General features: G+C 39.7%; 1 protein-coding gene across 1 annotated transcript; it reads right to left on the bottom strand.

The window, feature by feature from the left end:
- Nucleotides 1–4291: 4291 nt before the first annotated feature.
- cavin2a (caveolae associated protein 2a) lies at nucleotides 4292–21204 on the bottom strand. Its single transcript, XM_058392851.1, has 2 exons — nucleotides 20486–21204; nucleotides 4292–6257 (listed from the first exon to the last, which is right to left on the bottom strand). The coding sequence occupies exons 1-2, from the start codon at nucleotides 20999–21001 to the stop codon at nucleotides 5388–5390; spliced, it is 1386 nt and encodes a 461-aa protein (XP_058248834.1). The 5' UTR covers nucleotides 21002–21204; the 3' UTR covers nucleotides 4292–5387.
- Between the last annotated feature and the right edge of the window lie 1682 nt (nucleotides 21205–22886).

Here is a 22886-nt window from a genome sequence, read left to right as displayed (position 1 = left end):
ATTTACATTTCGATATAAACAAGAATTGACGCTGTTGTAGCAACGTCATAAATAAAGTGACCAGCAGAGGGCGATCAAATTATATCTTGTATAGTTTTGTGTGATCCGAGATGACTCCTAGTGGACATGTGCTCTAGATGTGGTGAAGGAGCTGATCTGAATTATTTTACATAAATGATACATTTATGTGTTCATTTTTTTGGCTTATCTCCTAGCTTATAGCAGGTCTGAACTCTGATCACTTTCAAAATACTCGGTAAGTTTGTATACAAATGTTAAATTTGTATACAAGTTGTAGAAAGGACATTAGTTACGTTTACATTATTCACTGTCCAGTGTCACCCAAATGAGGATGAGGTTCCCTTCTGAGCCTGGTTCCCCGTCAAGGTTTCTTCCTCAAATCATCTGAGGGAGTTTTTCCTTGCCACCGTCGCCTCAGGCTTGCTCATTAGGGACAAAATAGTTACTTAACTTAAAATTTATAATTTTTTTCCTCTTCTCTGTTTCTGTAATTCTGTAAAGATGCTTTGAGACAATGTCCATGCAAGTGCTAGACAAATAAATTGAATTGAAATTAAATTCCTACTAGCAGCAGTTAGTATTAGACCTGGGCCTGGTAGATTTATAGAACCGACCCTGAATCTATCTAGTTGGAAAACTGAAGCCCCTGTTCATAAAATGATTTGTTTTGGTCCTTTTCAAAAACAACTAACTTTTTAAAAAAAAAAAAAAAGATTATTCACCTTTTGTGTATTATTATAAAAAGGAATAAAAAAGAATACTTTGGTGTAGTGTATCTGGATAAAAAAAAATCTGAATTAGAAGTCCTTCAGTTGTTTGTGAACAGGATTAGTTACAAGAATAAATTGTAAAAACTTTCTTTCCTTAAACAAGTTGGAGCCCATTTATTAGAAATAGTAAACATCATGACTCATGACAGCTTGATCCAGGCAGTAACTCCTGTCTCTTTATTTATATTATTGTTAAACACCCAGACACTTTCCTTGGGGGATGCAAAACTTTTTCACTTGCTTACCAGATTCACCATGCTTAATACCTGGACCTGGGATAAGGTCCATATTTGACCAATACATTCTGAGCAAATTCACACATCAGTGCATTCTTTCAGTGGCTTAGAGAAATTTAGTGTTATAAGAATATAACCTAATGACCTTTTTTTATTTTACACTTTTTCACACAAATTAGAGTCGGTTCATTATGAATAATTTGCACGATGTCTCATGACAGCGTGACCAAGCCGTCATTTTTCTCATGTCTCATTATCCATGTGATGTTGTAATGCAGAGAAATGTAGGTTATCAGGAACATCTGATGGTTTAAACTTCATGCAGAAGTAACGAGGCACATTTTTCAGTTTCACCTTTGACAGGTTTATACTCCATCTCAGCATACACCGTGTCTGTGTCCGTGTCCTCCACACTCCACATTAACCAAGCATTAAGCCATATTCACAAGCTCACACTCAATTTTATTTACATGTTGTCCTAAGTTTGATGTACAACATATTGCCAAAAGTTTTGGGACACCGCTCCAAATCATTGAATTCAGGTGTTGTTTTTCAGGGGTTGGGCTCGGCCTCTTAGTTCCAGTGAAAGGAACTCTTAATGCTTCAGCTTCATACCAAGACATTTTGGACAATTTCATGCTGTGGTGAATTAGAGCAGAGACCATGAGCCATTCCAAAACTGCGATGTCTGCCTTTACATGCACATGAATGGAATATGGAGTTGCCCCGCCCTTTTGCAGCTATAACAGCTTCAACTCTTCTGGGAAGGCTTTCCACAAGGTTTAGGAGTGTGTTTATGGGAATTTTTGACCATTCCTCTAGAAGCGTATGTGTGAGGTCAGGCACTGATGTTGGAAGAGAAGCCCTGGCTCTCAGTCTCCGCTCTAATTCATCCCAAAGGTGTTCCATCAGGTTGAGGTCAGGACTCTGTGCAGGCCAGTCAAGTTCCTCCACACCAAACTCACTCATCCATGTCTTTATGGACCTTGCTTTGTGCACTGGTGTGCAGTCATGTTGGAACAGGAAGGGGTCATCCCCAAACTGTTCCCACAAAGTTGGGAGCATGAAATTGTCCAAAATGTCTTGGTATGAAGCTGAAGCATTAAGAGTTCCTTTCACTGGAACTAAGGGGCCGAGCCCAACCCCTGAAAAACAATGCCTGAATTCAAGGATTTGGAGGTGTGTCCCAAAACTTTTGGCAATATAGTGTAGATCAAACTAAGGACATGTAATCAACTGGTGATTGTTTTATAAGACACATTTTATAGTAGTCCTCGACCAAGACCAGGTAATAATGATATAGTATTTCTATTAAAAAATGACAAGACACCAAATATAAGGTTATTAAACATACTTCTTGGCATATTTAAATATTTTTAAGCTTAAAATTTTCTTGTTCTATTTTTCTAATAAGCCTAATAATCTTATATTTTGTTTATAGTAGCTTTATTTTTATTCTATTTATTTTGCTCTTTTGCAGTGATTCAATGAATATTCTTCTTCTTCTGTTTATTTATATAAAATCAGTCGCAGATTTCGGTTAGCGAGTAACATTAGCTAAACTCTTTGCTAGCATTCACTCACAACAAAACTTGCAAATTAGTTCCTTCACCCTAAATAAAGCTAAAATTCAAAACAATAAAAGAAAAATTCAAAGTGATAAAACTCTCCACGTTAGACTGCTAATACAACGGGTTTAATATAAACACGTTATGGAGAGTTAAGACTTGATGCGAAACAGATAAACAGATTTTAGTAGATATAGTCCTGCAGGATTTATATGACATTGACATGCATGATCAGGAGAAGGTTATTGAAATAAAGCTTAAAGTAACTGACTGTATAGTTTTGTTTGATGCGAGTGACTCCTAGTGGACATGTGCTCTAGATGTAGTGAAGGAGCTTAAATTATAAATGAGTTAAAAAATGACATAAATGCTTCATTTATTTGTTTACAAACAAGGCAGGTCCTCATTTTTTGGCTTAATAGCAAGTCTGAATTTTGACTAATTTCAAAATACGTTTTCTGTCAGTGTCCACTATGAACATTAAAAAAAAAAAAAAAGTCACACTAACGACTACAGAAAGCGTCTAAGCCCACCTCACATGTAGTTGCTGTTAAAGATGAGGTGTGTGTGTGTGTGTGTGTGTAGAACTGGCTCTGGAAAGAACACACACTGTGTTGGTGCCATATCTCCAAACACATCAGTGGAGTTACTGTTTTGCAGTTATCTATCTATCTATCTATCTATCTATCTATCTATCTATCTATCTATCTATCTATCTATCTATCTATCTATCTATCTATCTATCTATCTATCTATCTGTTTGTCTATCTATCTATCTATCTATCTATCTATCTATCTATCTATCTATCTATCTATCTGTTTGTCTATCTATCTATCTATCTATCTATCTATCTATCTATCTATCTATCTATCTATCTATCTATCTATCTATCTATCTGTTTGTCTGTCTATCTATCAATCCATCTAGTTTATTCATGTGTAGAATGGAGTTGCATCTAATTCTTAGTGTATAAATCGTTCTACTGTATATAATTTACTACAGTCAGAATGCAAACCTTCAGACCAGTGTTACTGATGTGAACAGTGATGAATCTGAGCGTACCCTTGCGAAGCCAAACAGCTGAGAGAGCTTAGAGGCAGAACACCTGTAGAGCATGAGGGTCCTGCATACCCTGGCCTCCAGGTGGAAAATATGCCATCAATCGCTTCAGATAGACAGAGCCCACCTCTCACATCTTCACGCCATGGAAAGTGTAGAAGAGCGAGCAATCTATCAGAGTCAGGAATGTGCTTTTTTTTTTCGTCTGTGTGCCCAGGTTCAGTCATGAAGCATCCCTGCTTTGTATCTTTCTTCTCTGTTTGTACATCAGAAAATGTCTTTTCATATTTTTGTCATGTTTTTCTTCATATTTTCAAAATTTTAGTTACAAAGCTAATGAGTAAGCTAATGGGATTCCTCTATGTTCTAGGATTTCCTCAAAACTTTCAAAAACCTGCTGGAGGATAGTGAGTGTGAATGTGTGTGTATGTGAGCGTGAACTGACCTCCACCAGGATAAAGATATATGTGAATGAAGGAGTAACAGCCTTAAACTGACCGGTCACAGCCTTAAACTGACCGGTGTTTATTAATCAGATATAAAGGTAATATTAGTGACTCATTTCTTTAATTGCGTATTTACACTCACCTGAATACACTCAACATCACGTATTTACACACACACACACACAAGGGCTCTGTTTCTACCAGTATTATTTTAATGAATCATTAGATAAAGAATGGATACCTTTCAGATTTTTTAAAATAATGAATCACAGCTGTGTTACTGTAAAATTTCACAAAGATACACTTGGATTATGATTCTTGCTGTTTATCTTATTGCTCTTCACTCACTCGCCTTAATTTTATGCCAATTATCTGCTATGTGTCTATTAAGGCAGACACGTGTCTATGTGATGCTTATAAATGATGTTTTTGAATACAGGAGTCATTATTGTGACTACTGAAATAACACAAAGACACTCAAATGAACTGCCTTGCTGTTTCATGAAACATATCCTGGAATCCAATTCAATATTATTTTCAGTTTTTAAAACCAATTCCCATCTTATGTTATTTTTTTTTTAGCTTGCTTTTCTGAAAAATATCACCTAATTAACAGAACCAAGCAAATTGTTTGTGTGTTGATTTTCATATGTATAATCTGTGTTTATTCATTTTTGGTAAACAAACATGTGCTACTTACTCCACAATCTCAGATAAACACTTTATTAAAAGACATTTTCATTTTTTTTTATCAGTTATGCTGAAAATATATTTTGCTTTGAAACCAGTAAACAATGATTGGGGAAGTCAGACAATATACAGCATAGGCATCTGATCTCACTTATTATTATTATTATTATTATTATTATTTATTTATTTATTTATTTATTTATTTATTTATTTATTTATAATTTCTTTTAAAAGGGCATTTCTTAATCTATATTTCTTTAATCTCTCAATTACTCTATGAATCACACTTGATCTGATTATCTATTGTAGTACAGTATATTAGGAAGAATAATAGCTGAAGGATAGGATTGCATGCAACAAAGGTTTAAGACTATATACAAGAAGAGCTATAGAGAAGCTAGAACATATCACGTGTGGACAGTTTGTTTAATAGTTTTCACCCATTACCATGTAGAGCCCAGTTTGAGAGGGGGGAACGTCTTTTTACACATTTGCCCTGTTTTCTATCAGACAAGCTCTTACATAAGACAGCTGACTCTGAACAGATGGGTTTCTCCCGTGCCAAGATCTCCGCAATCGATGGAATGCTAGTAAATCTAAGAGGCTTGCTGGATAGCTACTGCAGCTGACGGAGGAGATTCAGGTGCAGACATGGACTTGTCCTCCTCTTCATCTCCAACATGATGATCACCATTCTCATGAGCATTCTCCTCAGCCCCATTATTAGCCTCACTGGGCTCCTGTAAAACCTCTTCTTCTGCCACCTTGTCTGATGGACTGTTATCGAGCTCTGCGTCTTCTGTGATAGAGGCGACACCATCTGCGCTGCCCGTGGTGGATGGACTGTGCTCTTTCCCATTAATATTTTCCTGCTCGTTATGGACCTCTGCCAGGGGTAGCTGACCATCTGGTCCCCCCATGGGTGGCACCTCCACTGTGGCGTTTTCACCCCCATCCTGAATGGCCTCACCTTCTCCATCTCGCACCTTCTTGACGTTGAAAGTCATGGGAGTGACGCGGAACGACGAGCTCTTGCTGGTTGGGCTTTTGGGATGGCCAGGAGAGAAGCTCTTCATGATCTTTTCACGCCGTTCCGGGGGCACGATCTTGTTGAACTTCTTCTCAATGCTGCTGCGTGAGAAGGCCTTCTTTAGGCTGTCCACCTTCTTCAGACTGGATCGCTTAAACTTGTCAGTGCGAGACCATTCCAGACGATCACTTCCCACTCCTGGGAACTCATCCTCATCCAACTCTCTGGGCAGTGTACCCCCCTCCAGTGGGGGGCTTGCAGCTCCCTCCTCTTCATCAGAGGAAAGGCTGATGGTTTGCAATCCTTCCTCATGGGAGTGATTGGGATCGATCATTGAAGCACGAGCAGAGGCAATGCTCTCATCCTGAACAGAGGCTAAGGCGATGTCTGCTGTGGATCCCTTAGCTAAGACGGTGGTGGGGATCTCATTGTCCTCCTGCAATGAAGAGAAAAAGATAGATGGGAAGTCTGCATTAGATAAGCATGAGTTAACTGTTAAGGAAGTTCATACTGGGGGGGTGATCATCAAGATATTTATATCTTCAGAAACACTTCCCCTGCAGGTCATTTTATGGTGCAGTTTGTTGTTTAATTGCTTTCAACCTGGATCAGATTCCTCTGGCCTTTAATTACCCCTGATGATTGGCAGAGTAAAAACTGACCCTGAATCAACATTCTGAACACACACATTGATAAACACGTTTCTTGTGAACTTCTCACAAGGTGCCTGAATGTGGGTTGTTATGACATGCCTTATGGTTATATAATATCTTTGTGGGCGTTGCCCTGGAAGGAAGCAAATGTAGAACCAAAAAAAAACCAGCAGCATTAAGTCATGTCAGTACTTGATGTCATGAAAGGTGTATCTCATTTTTTTTGTGTGAATGCCATGATTAAATGCAAAGCCTTTACGTTAGTGAGAAACTAGAGTGGCGTGAGCAAGCTTCATGGAGTATAGGCAAGATATAATGATTGTGATATAATGGGGTTCTGTTAAGGCATGCTGTGTGCTAGACCATGGGAAATCACACCTGTGACGACACTAAATACTGCTAAAAGTCAGAGAGGCAATGCTAACTTATAAGTACATACATCTACTTATTTATAGCATGTATATTTTTTCTCATCCAGTTTTTTTTTGTGTGCTTGATGTGCAGACCATTTCTTTCTGGCTTATTAAGTCCATTTGCGTTGGCATCGTACAGCGACTCTGACACCCTGCAGCTCTCTTTTTGACTCTTGTACACATAACGTGGCATCCCTCACCCCCAGAAACTGTGTGTATCTCATGAGAGATATTCACTTAAACAGGAGGAGGGTTAACCCTGAGGGTAGGGTGGAGTAAAATTGCTCTAATCCCACCTGCTCACTAAATCAACCTTCTCACCACACACACATGCGCAAACATGTATGTACGTGTGCAGAGCTTTGAGAACTCGTGCAACGTGCCAACACAATGCCTGACATGTTAATGTGTTGCGTGGATTTTTCCAGAGAAGCAAATGAAAAACTTATCCAATAAAGCATCCTTGAAAAACCCATTTGGCTCAGAGTGCACAGACATTTATTACTTGATTACAAATTAAGGTGCAAATTAGATAACTACAAAAAGGTTCCACTGGATGCCATCGAAGGTCTTCAAAGAACCTTTAAGGATTCCCCTCAAAAGAAAACTAGAGAACCCTTATGCGCTGAACGTTTTGTAAGAGTGTAAGCATGTGATCTGATCTTTGCCAGATCGCGAGATGGTTTACAAGACATTTCAAAGGTCCTTTACTCCCAAGAACAAAGAGAAGAGTTTTATACAGCCATGACCTAATTGAAGGGTTGCTGTGTATTTTATTTCATCATGTATGAGGCATGATTTAATAAGCAGCACAAGTGCACCTGTGCAAATAATCCAGGCTAAAGGATGTGTTATTCGAATCTAAAACAACGATCCGTTACAGCTTTAATGCATGCTTCAACGTTGCTATTCAAATTTAAATGAAGAAAGAGATGATCCTCTTCTCTATTTTGTTTTTCTCTCATCATGCAGATTCAGGGCCAAAAACAAGAAGTGGAACATTGTGGAGAAACTTTACACACCCCTTCTGCTCCAAGCTCTGAGTTTATTATGGCACTGCTGTGAACCCTGAAGAATTCTTGTCATGTTGTGGATGATTTAAATCCTTTAAACCGTTCACATTCTTTCTCAGCCATTTGCGACAAAGCTTGCTTTCCAAATTGCTGATTTTTTGGGGGGTTCATATGAAGACTAATGCACTAGATAGTTTGAAAGCTTTTCGGATTCTCCTGTTGCACCACAAGACTTTTGTGCAATGAATCCCCCAAAGGCTCAATTCCAGTCCAAACCAGCATCCATTCTGGGTAAACCAGTTTTTCTCCACTGCCGCTGGCTTTAGTGTGCTAAAGACACAGAGGCACTCTTCTGACTCATAAACAACATGAAACCAAAATCTGAGCTGAGGCTTGGTGTAGTTCAACTGTTTTCCAACTAAACCGGAAAAAAAGCACACAATAGAGATTAAAAATTTCTACCTGACCAACAACTACATAACTTCACTGCATTTTTTAGCCACTTTGCGCAGTTCGAAAATTCACACTCATCCGGAGGTGAATGAGGAACTAAGAGGTAGGTTTTATTGGGATACAAAGAAAACAAGAGAGGAGGAGGAGGCGAGCATTAAGTGTCGCATTTCACACAATGCAAGCCTGGCTCCCAATGAAACACTGTTTCAAGTCAGCCTGAGAGCGAGAGGGCACAATGAGCTACGACATCGCTGATATATGAGCATGCTAGGATACACACAACTGGGATTCATTGGAAATGAGCTGGAAAGTCAGTGCACCAGCTAGAAAATCACACAGAGTCTTTAAAAACTGCATATCAGTTATTTCAGTGCAGAACTGGTGTACGTTTCACACAACTGAGCCAGACACCATTCTTTTGTGAATGCTTCCAGCCATTCATTGAATGCTGTCACTTAAACCGGAGCCTTCAGTGACTCTTTAAACTTTCAAATAAATTCCTGGACCTCCATCAGTACCGATTTATTTTATGAATGTAATCCAGTTATTATGATACAAAGCCATTGAGCTCAGACGTTCAAGCCATATGTTGAAATTGATGTTACTTAAATAAACCACATTCACTCCAAATAACAGTCAAGCCAGCTAAAAACTACAAAAAACTCATAAAAACTCGTAAAAGCTTTGTCGTGGTGGGAAAAGAACCCTCACAGAAATGTAGGTGTCCCAGGACGTCTTTTTGAGACTCATGGATTTAAAATCAGCCATAACATTAAAACTGTTGGAAGGTGAAGTGAACAACGCTGATTATCTCATTACACTGGCACCTGTTAAGTGGTGGGATTTATTAGGCAGCAAGTAAGCAGTCAGTTCTTGAAGTTGATGTGTTGGAAGCAGGAAAAATGGATAAGTTTAAGAATCTGAGTGACTCTGACAAGGACAAATTTTGATGTTTGGATGACTGGAACAAAGCAATCTAAAACGTCATTATGTTTCTGGTATTCAGTGGTTAGTACCTACTAAAAGAGAAAAATGTATGCCCCAAGGCTCATTGAGGAGCGAAGGATAACCCACAGAAGAGCTACTGTAGCACAAACATCTGAAAAGTGAATGCTTGCTCTGATACACAGTGGATCTGAGCTGTGCAGGTGCAGGTTTTAATGTTATGGCTGATCAGTGTATATTAAATGAACACCGATCAGCCATAACATTATGAGCACTGCCAGGTGAAGTGAATAAGACTGATGATCTCCTCATCATGGCACCTGTTAGTGGGTGGGATATATTAGGCAGCAAGTGAACATTTTGTCCTCAAAGTTGATGTGTTAGAAGCAGGAAAAATGGACAAGCGTAAGGATTTGAGCGAGTTTGACAAAGGACCAAATTGTGATGGCTAGACCACTGGATCAGAGCAGCTCCAAAACTGCAGCTCTTGTGGGGTGTTCCCGGTCTGCAGTGGTCAGTATCTACCAAAAGTGGTCCAAGGAAGGAACAGTGGTGAACCGGCGACAGGGTCATGGACGGGCCAAGGCTCACTGATGCACGAGGGGAGCACAGACTGACCCGTGTGGTTCGATTCAACAGACGAGCTACTGTTGCTCAAATTGCTGAAGAACTTAATGCTGGATTTTGATACAAAGGTGTCAGAATACACAGTGCATGACGGGTCAGGGCTGTTTTGGCAGCAAACTGAGAGACCAATATAATATTAGGTAGGTGGTCATAATCTCATTTCTGGTAAACGCTTAAAAAAAAAACACTTGAAAGTAACTGTATTTCTGTACAAGAATCTCAGCACCATATCAATATAATACAGTTGGTGTACCGTTTCACCTCACAGCATTCACCTGCCTGCTGAGGTCTGCAGGGTTTTCTACAACAATTTGCATCTGTTTTCCTTATATCCTTCAAATCACCATGCCTTCTACAAGGTTTGGATGAATGAGGTGAGCTTCTCCTGCCCTCTGCATTTGTGGAGCACTTTGCTGATTGGTGTAAATAACATCATAACCTCATCATCATCCTAACAGGTCTACACATATCTAGCTTTTAACAGACAATAAAACCCCATAGATATATGCACACAATGACGCACACAAACCATGGACAAAAGGTCTTGTTTGCTGGGAAAAACCCACACGTGTTTTAATGCTAATGTGTGAAGCTTTATAGATTTATTATCCTGCAGTCCCTCCATTAAGCCATGGAGCTCCATGATGCAAGATGCAAATAAGTTTCTACTCTAAATAAGTCTGAATTTACACATTTAACACATTTGACTTCTGATTGATTTTCATCTCTAGCCTGTGTGAGGAGTTTGCATGTTCTCCCTGTGCTTCAGGGGTTTCTTCTGGGTTTTTCCAGTTTCCTCTCCCTAGTCTAAAGACAAGCGTTGAGGGCCTTGTCTGCATGAGATTGTGTCCTGTGAAGAGATTAGTTGACACCCCATCCAGGGTGTCCCTCACCTTGTGCCCTGAGTCCCCAGGTAAATGACACCAGGTTCCCTGCATCCCTGTGTAGCATACATGCTACAGAAACTGGATGGATGGATAAATATACAACATGATCATTCGTGGTGTAGGTGTCATCATAGAGCAAAAGAGTATTTATATTTACACATTTATATCCACATACAACGTGGATTTTATACCGTCTCTGTATTTAGCGTATATACCTGAGAACTCAGAGTCTTCTCATGAACTATTTTTTTTTTTGTTGATAAATTCAGGCATTTGACATTTAGATTCTGACCTTTAAGCAAGTGCGCTACAGGACTGTGAGACGGAAAAGGGGTGGGCAGTCGAGACAAAGAGTGTATGTCTTTGAAAACATCGTGTCACATGCTCGTACCCCTGCTTCAGCATGTAATCAGAGCCTGGATACGTAATGCACCCCAGCAGAGGCCTCAGATTTACTTGAGTGGAAACATCACGGGTGGAAAAAGGGTGTGTGTATGTGTGTGTGTTGGTGGGGACAAGACAATGGTACCGCAAAAAAAAAAAACCTTCTGGACTACAGACGTTCTGATGCAACAGACTTCACCTGTGACAGTTTTCAAGCATATGTATTTACTTTATCGCTAAACCAACTAGCTAGTTAGCCTCAGATTTATCAACATACGAACAGCAGATTTGTACAGCAATATATATAAAATATAATATTACACTTCTTTTAAAGATTTGAGAATATTTTCTTGTGCTTTGTCCCTAAAATCGAGCATTTCACAATGTTACGATACTGACTGTCCACTTTAAATATTAGATATTTATGCATATTAGAGGATCAGAAATATTTGATGCACACCTACTATTATGTTTAAAATGATTATGTTCATGCGTCTGTGTAGAAACAAGCTATTATTATGATGTTGTATTTTTTTCTCTGCACATGCACTCATGCTGAAATAATAAAAAAAAAAAATTAGCAGGTTATAAGCCTCTCCCTGGAAATATTTGACTTGGAAAGCGATCCTCATTCATCTGCATGTACTTTGACTAACCGAAAGATCTAGCTATGGGGTTTTGTTTGCTTTAATGGAAAATTCACATGAAATATCATCATCATGTTAAACCTGCAAGCAACCACAACTCCATATGATCTAATTCCACTTTAGTCAACAGATATCGCCATGGAGTTTGGCTCAGAATGGGACACGACTCTGGCAAAATCACTAATGAAGGCTTGTTTCTATGCAAAAAGAACAACACTGTGGAGGTTCTGCAGGCAAAAAAAACCCAACAAACACCACAACCTGTGTTCAACCATCTGCTGCATTCTCTTGATAGATATTCAGAGAATCAGTGGCAGCTTTCCAATACAAGAAACCACACACAGCCAGTTGGCTAGAACTGAGAGACACTGTGCGAATGTATCATCTATAAAAGCCTCAGATCCTTTACACTGCAGGTGAGCGTAGGGCCCGTGCATGGTGTTTATCCCATATTGAATGACTTTTATTGTGGTTTGAAATGCTTGTGGTGTTCTGATACCTCAGTTCTGCTGAATTCTCAAATCCGATTGGTCAGAAGGCATGGATTCATTTCCAAACAACAGATTCATATCAGTGAACGAATACATAATTACATGACACAGGGGTGTGTTATGGTATAATATGGTGTCATTAGAATTTAAACATATAATCAAGTGAGGAAAAAGGTTGAGAATTGAAGGTTTCACACTTTGTTTGTGATTTCTCTCTAACATGGAAAGCTGTGTTTTTTTCCTTTTCATGTTAAAGAAAGAATGTCTGGTAGCACAAGGACTGTTTCTAGCTGCTGTGATGGCAGTGATGACAGGAACTGCCTTGTCTAATGAACGTTCTACACCACTGAAAGCAACTATAAATGTGTAAATGGTGTGGGTTTACAACATATTTGAATATTGTAATTGCTGGCAAATGATAAAACTACAGTGCTGTAATGGAAAAATAATTCATTTCAGGCTGTAACCGTAACTCCTCCCCTCATGCTATTACACAGCGGTTATTTTATTATTAATATTTGTTTATTATCATTAATTAACACAATGTGATTAATGTTATTGACATTAATGTGCCATTTTTAACAGCCATGTCTCTTTTGTTTTATCTGCACACTTGCTGTTTATGGTACTAAAAAGCTCTGGTCTGGTCTTCAAGGTGCTATGAATGAATTTTAAAAGGTTTCAAAAAAATAAATTACAAATAAAATAAAATAAAATAAAATAAATCTACAAGGGTAGAAAAGTTTTCCCCAGCCATGACAGCTCAGTCATCTGATAGAGTTTAACCACTGTCTCATGTAGTCTATTCATTTTTTCTTCAGCTGGAGAAATGTGTTTGTCCTACATGCTAATGCACTCACTGTGTTAGATTTATGGTATCATTTTATGTTTTAAGTAAAGAGTTGTTCATTTACAAATCCATCGCTGGCTGCTGAGTCACGGCCTCCAGAGCAGTACAGGGAACCTTTCAGCTTCTCTCTGGCTACTTTGCTTAAAGGCTTGGCTATATTAAGTACACAATGAGTCATGCTAATTACACCACCTCAAATAAAGTATCCTGTGTGGTGAGTGTGTGTGTGTGTGGTTGGTTGGACATACTGCCCTTTGTCTCTAAAAACTCTGGTGTTTTGAACAAATTATTGGAAATAAATGAACCTTCACTGTAGAGGATTTTGGGAAAAAGGCTGTTTGCAACTTTCAGGAGTTTTACACTTCTAACTTCTTATAATTGAACAGCCTTGAGGAGGTGTGCAACACTAGCTACAAATACTGATGATGCAATCAGATTTGAAAAAATTGTGATGTCTGATTTCTGAGACGTCTCTGCTGAGATCATGTGGTTTAACCAGACCTCCTTTTGATATCTCAGCATAGATGGTAAATTTACCTTCAATTTATAACTCCAATCCACCCAAAAAATTGCTTGTTAAAAACTCCAATTGAAAGTATCTTTTCAGCTTTCAGCCTGTTAGCAAATGCGTGACTAGCGCTCATAATACAGCGCTCCAGATTAATAATCGATCAGTGAATAAACACGCAATGTGCTTTAATGTTTGCTTTGTTCTGTATTCTCACCTGATATCCTTCTACCTAACCGCCATAAGGCAGGAGATAAGAGTGAGATAAGGTGAGGAGCTGACGAATCTGAATTGTTAAGTCAGATCAGGTCTGAGCAGGGACACACTCTGTTTTTCCTGGTTTCTGCCTGCTCTCCCCTCCCCTTAGTGATTTGGCATGCTCTTCTCTTCTGAGATCTGTCTCTTCTCTTCCCTGCAGACTCTCTCTAATCTTCACTTAGGGCTTCAGAGCGAGCCATGGGTCTTTATTTCACTCTTCCTATCAATTTTTGATTGATGCATTCTTTTACCACTTAACATTTCACTGAAGCCATTTATAGTACCATTCTCTCTCTCTTTCTCTCTCTCCCTCCCTCTCTCTCTCTCCCCCTCCCTGTCTCCCTCTCTGTGTCTGTCTCTATATCTCTCTTACACACACGCTCACTTTCTCTCACTTTGTGTATCTCTCTCTCTCTCTCTCTCTCTCTCTCTCACACACACTCTCAGGGGTGAAACCCAGCTTTGCCTTGGAGCTCTGGGAATGAGATAAGAAGCAGTCAAGCAAAAAAAGGTCTAGAGAGTAGGAAAGAATACATGCATGTAAAACCTTTTCCTTGTTCCCCCTTATAACCATAAAAAGAAATTGAAGGCTCAATACTCCCAAAGAGTCTCTGATCAGGTGAACACCACGTGTTTAGTCTTATTTACGCCAGAGATCTTGAGTAGTATCTGAATTGAAGTGTACTACAGAGCTGAGTTGTAACACTCTGTTGTGTTCTGAGGAGTTTAATCCTCTAAAAATGGAAAGATTCTCACATAGGAGTGTGTTCATTTTGTGTTTACTCGGCATGTTTTTGTACAAATTAACTTAGCCTGGATGTTTTGATAGAGCCTTCCCTGCTGCAGTAGCAGATCTGATAGGATGTTCTCATAAACATGAGATATCAGAGAACTTCCGGTTTGTAGTCAACCCAGAAGAGACATCATCATCATCAACATCATCAGCATCAACATCCCACAACTTATGTCCTTTGTTGTGGCTTAATTGCCAAGAAGCCAAATTACAAAGAGAAACAAACTTAGTACAGACAATACACACCCACAGAACATACCAAAACAACCTGATCTACTGGTGGCAGAGGCAGCAGTTTGAAACAACAACGCTTTAACGAAAACTATGTGATGTAATACACTATATTGTTTTGGGACACCCCCCCAAATCATTGAATTCAGGTGTTGTTTTTCAGGGGTTGGGCTCGGCCCCTTAGTTCCAGTGAAAGGAACAGCTTCAGCTTCATACCAAGACATTTTGGACAATTTCATGCTCCCAACTTTGTGGGAACAGTTTGGGGATGACCCCTTCCTGTTCCAACATGACTGCACACCAGTGCACAAAGCAAGGTCCATAAAGACATGGATGAGTGAGTTTGGTGTGGATGAACTTGACTGGCCTGCACAGAGTCCTGACCTCAACCCCATAGAACACCTTTGGGATGAATTAGAGTGGAGACTGCAAGCCAGACCTTCTCATCCAACATCAGTGCCTGACCTCACAAATGTGCTTCTAGAGGAATGGTCAAAAATTCCCATAAACACACTCCTAAACCTTGTGGAAAGCCTTCCCAGAAGAGTTGAAGCTGTTATAGCTCCAAAGGGCGGAACAACTCCATATTACATGCAAAACTTTTGGCAATATAGTGTAACTGTTCAACTTAAAATGTCTATATATTTACAAAAACTGAGAATGAATCATTTTCACCTGTAGTGCAGTTCCTTTCACAGTGAAGTGAATCGAAAGGACGAGGGCGAGGTGATCAAATTTTTATGTCACTCTTAGAATCAATTAGGGATCATCCGCATTATTTTGGACCATCTTATATATTTTACGTCTAAGATTTTTCTCTCCCAGAAATATGACTTTACTGTAGTATTACATACAAACACAACCCTTTTACATTCACTACACAAATGTATAAACATTACTGTAGTAATATGTCTTCAGCAGAGAAAGCTAGGTTAAAAGATTTCATCACAGGATATGGAACTCACTACCAAACCTCCTGATTTTCTTTTAATAATGCAAACCTGCTGTAATAGAAGACTTAACTCCTTTATACACAACTTAATAGAACTAGTAAGTATAAGAGTCATTAGAAATATTACCAATGATTTGAATGTGCAAATAGAAATTGTGTGTGTGTGTGTGAGAGAGAGAGAGAGAGAGAGAGAGAGAGAAAGAGAGAGAGAGAGAAGGAGAGAGAGAGAGAGAGAGAGAGAGAGAGAGACTATTAGTGTGTGTGCACTGGATTTTGTGTGTGTGTGTGTGCATGTGTCTGAGTGTGTATGTGTTTATGTGTGTGTGTGAACGATGTGCATCTGTGTGTTTTTGTGTGTTTGTGAACGTGTGCATGTATGTGTGTGCATGTGTCTGTTTGTGTGTGTGTGTGTGTGTGTGAACAAATGCATGTGTGTGTGTGTGTGTGTGTGTGTGTGAACAAATGCATGTGTGTGTGTGTGTGCATGTGTCTGTGTATGTATATGTGTTTGTGTGTGTGTGTGTGTGTGTGAACAAATGCATGTGTGTGTGTGTGTGCATGTGTCTGTGTATGTATATGTGTTTGTGTGTGTGTGTGTGTGTGTGTGTGAACAAATGCATGTGTGTGTGTGTGTGCATGTGTCTGTTTGTGTATGTATATGTGTTTGTGTGTGTGTGTGAACAAGTGCATGTAAGTGTGTGTGCATGTGTCTGTTTGTGTATGTATGTGTTGTGTGTGTGTGTGTGAACGAGTGTTTGTGAGTGTGTGTGCATGTGTCTGAGTGTGTATGCGTTTGTGTGTGTGTGTGTGAACGAGCGTATGTGAGTATGAGTGTGTGTGAATGAGTGCATGTGTTTGTGTGTGTGTGTGTGTGTGTAGATAAATGAGTGAATGAATTATTTTGATTCATAAAGATTTAAAGACACAGTACAGTGAGGTGATGGAGGGCTGAGTGAAGAAAAATGACTAAACTCATTGAGAGAGAGAAAACGAGAGGGAAATGAGAGTGCAGGACGAGAAGGACGAACACAAACATCTGAACAGTCATTAAGGTCCTGTTTAGTCATTAAGGCTTGTTAGAACATGTTAAGGAGGGCGATGCAATCAAGCAGCAAACCTGTCACTCACACACACACACACACACACTATGTTTCTTTTCAACTCATCTCAAAAAAAGAATGCAGACTGAACAGAGTGCTCCAAACCACAGTGGTGTGTGTGCGTGTGTGTGCGTGTGTGTGTGTGTGTGTATGTGTGTGTGTTCTGACCTACACTTACATTAGCCACAAAGAAAGGAAAAAAACCACAGCGTACACATACACAGTAATACACACACACACACACACACACAGACACACAAACACAAACTTGCACTACACCACACTTGCCACTTACATTAGCCACAAATAGAGAAAAAACCACAGCAGTGTTTATTTTGTTGAGGCACGACCTCAGTGGACGCTGAATGAAAAACACAAATATGTGCAAAATATATCTTAGACCAGCTTAGACCATCTAAAAAACAAAACAAAAACAACAACAACAATGACTTTTAGCTAAATCTCTGACTGTGTGTTAAATATTATCTCTTCTACAGCAGAACAGACTGCAGGCTTTTCAGATCTCATCTCTAATAAACAGTAAAATGTTTTATAAAACATAATTGCACATAAACACATGAAGCTATGATAAGCCACTAAACTGCTGTGCATGACGTGTCCATTTCCATTCGTAGCCTCTCACATGTGTGTGTGTGTGTGTGTGTGTGACTGTAACACTCCTAATAACACCACACCTGGTCTGCTGTTGTAAGAGTAGACGTGTGTGCAAGCTGCCATTTTGCCACGTGTAGAAAAACAGTGCACGGTAGCGCAAGACACACCCCACTGATAACAGCTTCAGCAGCGTGTGTGTGTGTGTGTGTGTCTCTCTGTCTGTCTCTGTCTCTTTCACACACACACACACACAGCAACATATATACACATACATACACATGCACACACAGCAACATACACACACACACACACACACACAGCACCTTACACATACACAATAATATATATACACACAATATACATACACATACACAAATATCAACATATATATACACATACACAGCACCACACACACACACATACACACACACACACACACACTTCCCTGAGTATTAGAATCCACTAACTGATTAAAATGTAATTAAATATTAAACAGTTGACATGTTTGTTTTCTTGAACAATGCTGCTAGATACAACTATCTGTATCAACTCTGATAATCGTTCTGACTAGACTCCTGTGTCGACTCCTGTGTCGACTCCTGTTTCAACTCCTGTTACAAATCCTGTATTGACTCCTGTTTCGACTCCTGTATTGACTCCTGTATTGATACCTGTGTCGACTCCTGTATTGACTCCTATGTTGACTCCTGTTTCGACTCCTGTATTGACTCCTATGTTGACTCCTATTTTGATTCCTGACTTGAATCCTATATTGACTTCTGTGTCGACACCTGTGTTGACTCCTATATTGACTCCTGTTTCGACTCCTGTGTTGACTCTTGTATTGACTTTAGCACCAGCTGTAACCAAACCTACAGTAAGGTGTTAAATATAAACCTGTTTTTTACAGCAGCAGTGTCCAGCTTGGTGCTGCAGCAGTGTGGGGTTTTCACTCCTCCAACACATCTATATGTGCACTAATTGCACTACTAAATGAACTTAGAAGAAATTAAAACAGAAAAGACCCCACCAAACTGGACCATGGCCCAGGGATTGGTACTAGGGTCTGTTCCTTCCCATTTCAAAGTAAATAATCTGAATTAAAACTTTAATAAATGTTTCTTCAGAGCTTCAGAGACATCCCCCCACGTGATGACTAGAAGGTTGACACTGACATGTTCACTAGCGATGTTTATGTAGTTAATGCTTTAACATTATCTTCAAGCTTGACTGAACTCAAGGCAAGCACATGCATCGTCCATGGCCATAAAACTATGAGGAATTTTGACTGCTGTCATAAAGATATCTCTCTCACTGCTTATATCACACTGACTTGGTGAATTTTTTGCAGACGTTTAAAAAAAAATAATTCTTAATAATTTTTCCCCCTCTAATAACCAGGAAATGATCTGCAGCCTGCAGCGGTTTACAGCTCCTGCTCCTGCACGTCCTTACAAGCTCTAACTTGGCTTTCGGTGGTTGAAGTTAACGTTTGAGGCTGTAGAAACTCCACCTGTCCTGTGCAGGAATTCATAAACGCCAGCGGTAATAAACTGAGAGCAACCCCACCCTCTGCTTCCCGCCTTTCTACCTCAATTATAGCACTTTAACATGACTGAATTTTTTAAAAAAACACTCTGAAACACAGGTTCAGGGTGCAGACTACTCTAGAAAAAAAGATAATAAATAAGAAAATACCTTTGAACACAAGATAATGAAGGAAACAGAGAAAAACAGTAGAAAGCCAAAGCCTAACGTTCTTCAGGTTAGCTTGAAGTTAAACTGCTGCATGGATACAGTCTCCATGCATGTCCTTAAAAAATCTAAAATAAAATTTGTATGTGCGTGTGTCAGTGATGTAACATAAATACTGACAGCTTCTCCCACGCAGCAGGATGTTTTTTTTTACTGCTCAAAACTCCTACACACTCCCAGAAAAAAAGAGCCATTATACTAGCATGTTTATGAACTAGCAGCTAAGCCCAAGCTCATTGTGTATGGTGCAGGTCAACACAATCTGTCTTTTAAAAAACGTGAAATAGTATAACATTTTTCTTTAGCAAATATAATAGCCTTGTGCATTAAACACACAATACACCTCTCCTATGGATTACGAAGGATTAAACCCAAACCAGACACACCCACTAGGCTGCCAAGCTGGTTGAGGCAGCACGTCTTACACCAATGTCTTCGGTTAGCCATTTTCAGTGCAGTGCAGAAAAAGTGTAATGTGAACATGCCGTGGCTATTAATCAATCAATCAATCAATTTATTCATGTGGTTAAAAGTGAAGATGATGAGTGTGAGTACTCTAAAGAGCATACAACATACGGATTCTCTGCAAAGTCTCTTAAGTTCTTGCATGCATGTACACACACACACACACACACACCTACTCAACACCTGCTGTTGTTCACATAGCCATCCATTTTGGACTAACCTGAACCACTTACTAGTTTTTTATTTATTTCCAAACTAATTTTATTCTTGCTCACAATATTACACACACCTCTGCCCACTGCTCTATGCTACATAATATACTTTCCTCTCAACTTCGTATTTATTAATATAGAAAAAGATAATTCTTCTTCTTTAGCTGTTATCTTATTTACAGGTAATTTCCTGCACCAGTTATTTGTTCAACACTTTTGTATATAACAATGCAATATTAAATGACACTACTCTTTCTAATAATTGGTTTTTAGTCTCTAGAGGAAGAAGGATGAGGAGCTTAAAAAATTAAAAAATTTAAAAACATTTGGATTTGTAGACTGCTTTTCACAATGATTTCACAATTTAAGTCAACTGAATCATTTATCCATAAGTAGGAGATACCTGTCATACCTGGAAAATGAGCACCTTGAAGTGATTCCTCTTGAGCAGGTGTGCATGGTTGGCCTCCAGACGCTTCACCTGGCCACTCTGGCGATCAAGACGCTCACGCACTTCTTTGACATAGATGCCAGTTTTGCGTGAGCGCTCAAGCAGCTTGTTGACCCCACCTGAGGTAACCATATGGCCTTTGCTCAGACGAGTCAAGTCGGCCTGCACAGACTTCACGGTCCCCTCTAGGTCAGACTGGCGCTTCTCCATGCGCCGCTGGTTCTCTTGCACCGCCTCGATCATCACCACCAGCTGGTCGAGCAGCGCCACCACCGTGATGGCGCTCACCTGGTTTCCGGCGCTTGTTGAGCTGGTTGGAGATTTGGAGCGGGTGAGCGTGTGAGTTGGGGAAGTAGGAGCTGAACTGGGGATGAAGATATCCTGGGCGTCCACCACTGGAGCAGTGGAGGAATCAGAGATGGTTGGAGCAGGCAAGGTGGAGGAGCTTTGATCAGCTCGTGCAGCATCTTCGCCCATGTTGGAGGAATCTGGTGAAAGTCTGGCTCCTACTTGAAGGTGTCTGAGCTGAACTTGTCAGACGGAGGTGTAATGGCTCCTGCTACTTGTTTCAGGCTTCACCTGTGAACTCTACTTAGAAGAAGGTTGGCTGATTCTATTTCAGTTCGTCTGTCACATGGACGTGCTTCGCTGCCTCCCACGTCTCCAGAACACAACAACATTCCCGACACACCACTTAAAAACTCCCCACACACCCAGAGGAGGAGCCAGGTTGCCTAGTAGCTAGTCCGGCCCATTGGTGTAAAGCAAGCTGGAGTGTCACTGTGTGTGTGTGTGTGTGTGTGAGAGAGGGTCAGATAGGGAATGGCTGTAATATGACATGACTATATGTGCTACTGTGCTTGGAAAAAAATAATATAAAGATTTCCACTGCACTAACCAGACCAAAAATACCTGGTTTAATGAATTTTTCGCTTTCACCTCTGATATCATCTCTCAGACCAGAGAACACTGACAAATCCAAATGTGGAAATTAATATTTGAACACTGAGTCCGTTCATTTTTGCACCTGGCAACATGCCAGGATGATCCCTAATCACATACATTCTGATATTCCCATCATAAGACACACTTCTGTCCTAGCTCTGTGGTGTTGTTTTGTGCTGAACTTGTTGTATGTTTCTGTAGCACCAGGTCCTGGAGAAACGTTGTTTCATTTCACTATGTACTGCATCAGCTATATGTGGTTGAAATGACAATAAAGCTTCTTGAATCTTGAATCTTGAATCTGCTCTGTGTCTTACCTACACACTCCCCATGAGCAAACTCGACCCTGTTTTCTGCTATGGATGGTGAAACATCAGGTTAAACAGTTAGCGTTGTGTACATCGTGAACTCTGTCACATTCTTTAGTGTGAAAACACAAATGAGAATGTGAAGAATTTTTAACATAATGAGCGTTGCTACATCATGTGTATTGACACACGAAGCTGCAGTCATGCCAATTTTAAGACTTAATATATTGCACAATGAACTTTTATGCACCTGGATGAAACCAAGAATGTATTACCAGGCATTCTCACCTTTTTGAAAAAATCCTTCACATGTGAGTGAGCACACACACACACACACACAGACACGAGGATCAAATATCTTTGTCTGGGTGTGCGATTTTCTCATCCTGTTTTGGAAAGAAGGAAGAGAGATTCTCCTTATTTTGGTCTTTCCTCTTTGTCCAAGCACACACACACACACACACACACACACACACACACACACACACACACCAGTCCCACTCCCTCCTTTTAGAGGAGAATGTAATCACTTTCTTTACTCTTTTAAGCAGATCAAGTTTTTTTTACGATTTTTTTTTAAAAGATATTTACTGCTGAAACAACGAACACTGCTCCCTACTGGCCAAAGGTAATCACTGCATTATGAAATGATGAAAATGGAGCACTTATGGAACAATTATGCGCCCATAACAAACATAATGCACTAGCTGAGATTTGAGCTTGAATGAATTATGTCTATGATAAGATCACCTCATGACAACAACAACACCAAACGTCTTTTAAGATTTATTTCCTTTATTATTTTCTCCCTCTGGTTATTAAATCTGATTTTAGAGTGAAAATTAACCATCCAGTTTTACATCCAGACCAGTGAGAGCTTCTGTAGAGCTGAACTGCACCAGGTGATGTGTTCGTATCGCTCCTAATGAACCCACCAACATCCTGTCGTTGATCTCTCTGGATCTGAGGATTATTGTCTAATTTGCCCGGTTCACAGCACACTGCTGTTACTTTTGTATTTCTTTGCCGTGGGAAAATTCCAGAGCACAAATAGACATGCCTCTACAGATCAGCCTGAACTTATGGTGTCAATGCACCATTAATAACCA

This window comes from Hemibagrus wyckioides, linkage group LG06, assembly GCF_019097595.1.
Source record: "Hemibagrus wyckioides isolate EC202008001 linkage group LG06, SWU_Hwy_1.0, whole genome shotgun sequence".
NCBI lineage: Eukaryota > Metazoa > Chordata > Actinopteri > Siluriformes > Bagridae > Hemibagrus > Hemibagrus wyckioides.
The sequence above is the reverse complement of the archived record's forward strand: the minus strand, read 5'-3'. Positions and strand labels throughout refer to the sequence as shown.

What these genes read in the sequence shown, in the direction of transcription:
- cavin2a (XM_058392851.1), bottom strand. Translation starts at nt 21,001, where the DNA reads ATGGGCGAAGATGCTGCACGAGCTGATCAAAGCTCCTCCACCTTGCCT. An exon ending in TCAAGGTGCTCATTTTCCAG is followed by an intron (nt 6,258 to 20,485) that starts GTATGACAGGTA and finishes TCTTCATTGCAG; the next exon opens with GAGGACAATGAGATCCCCAC.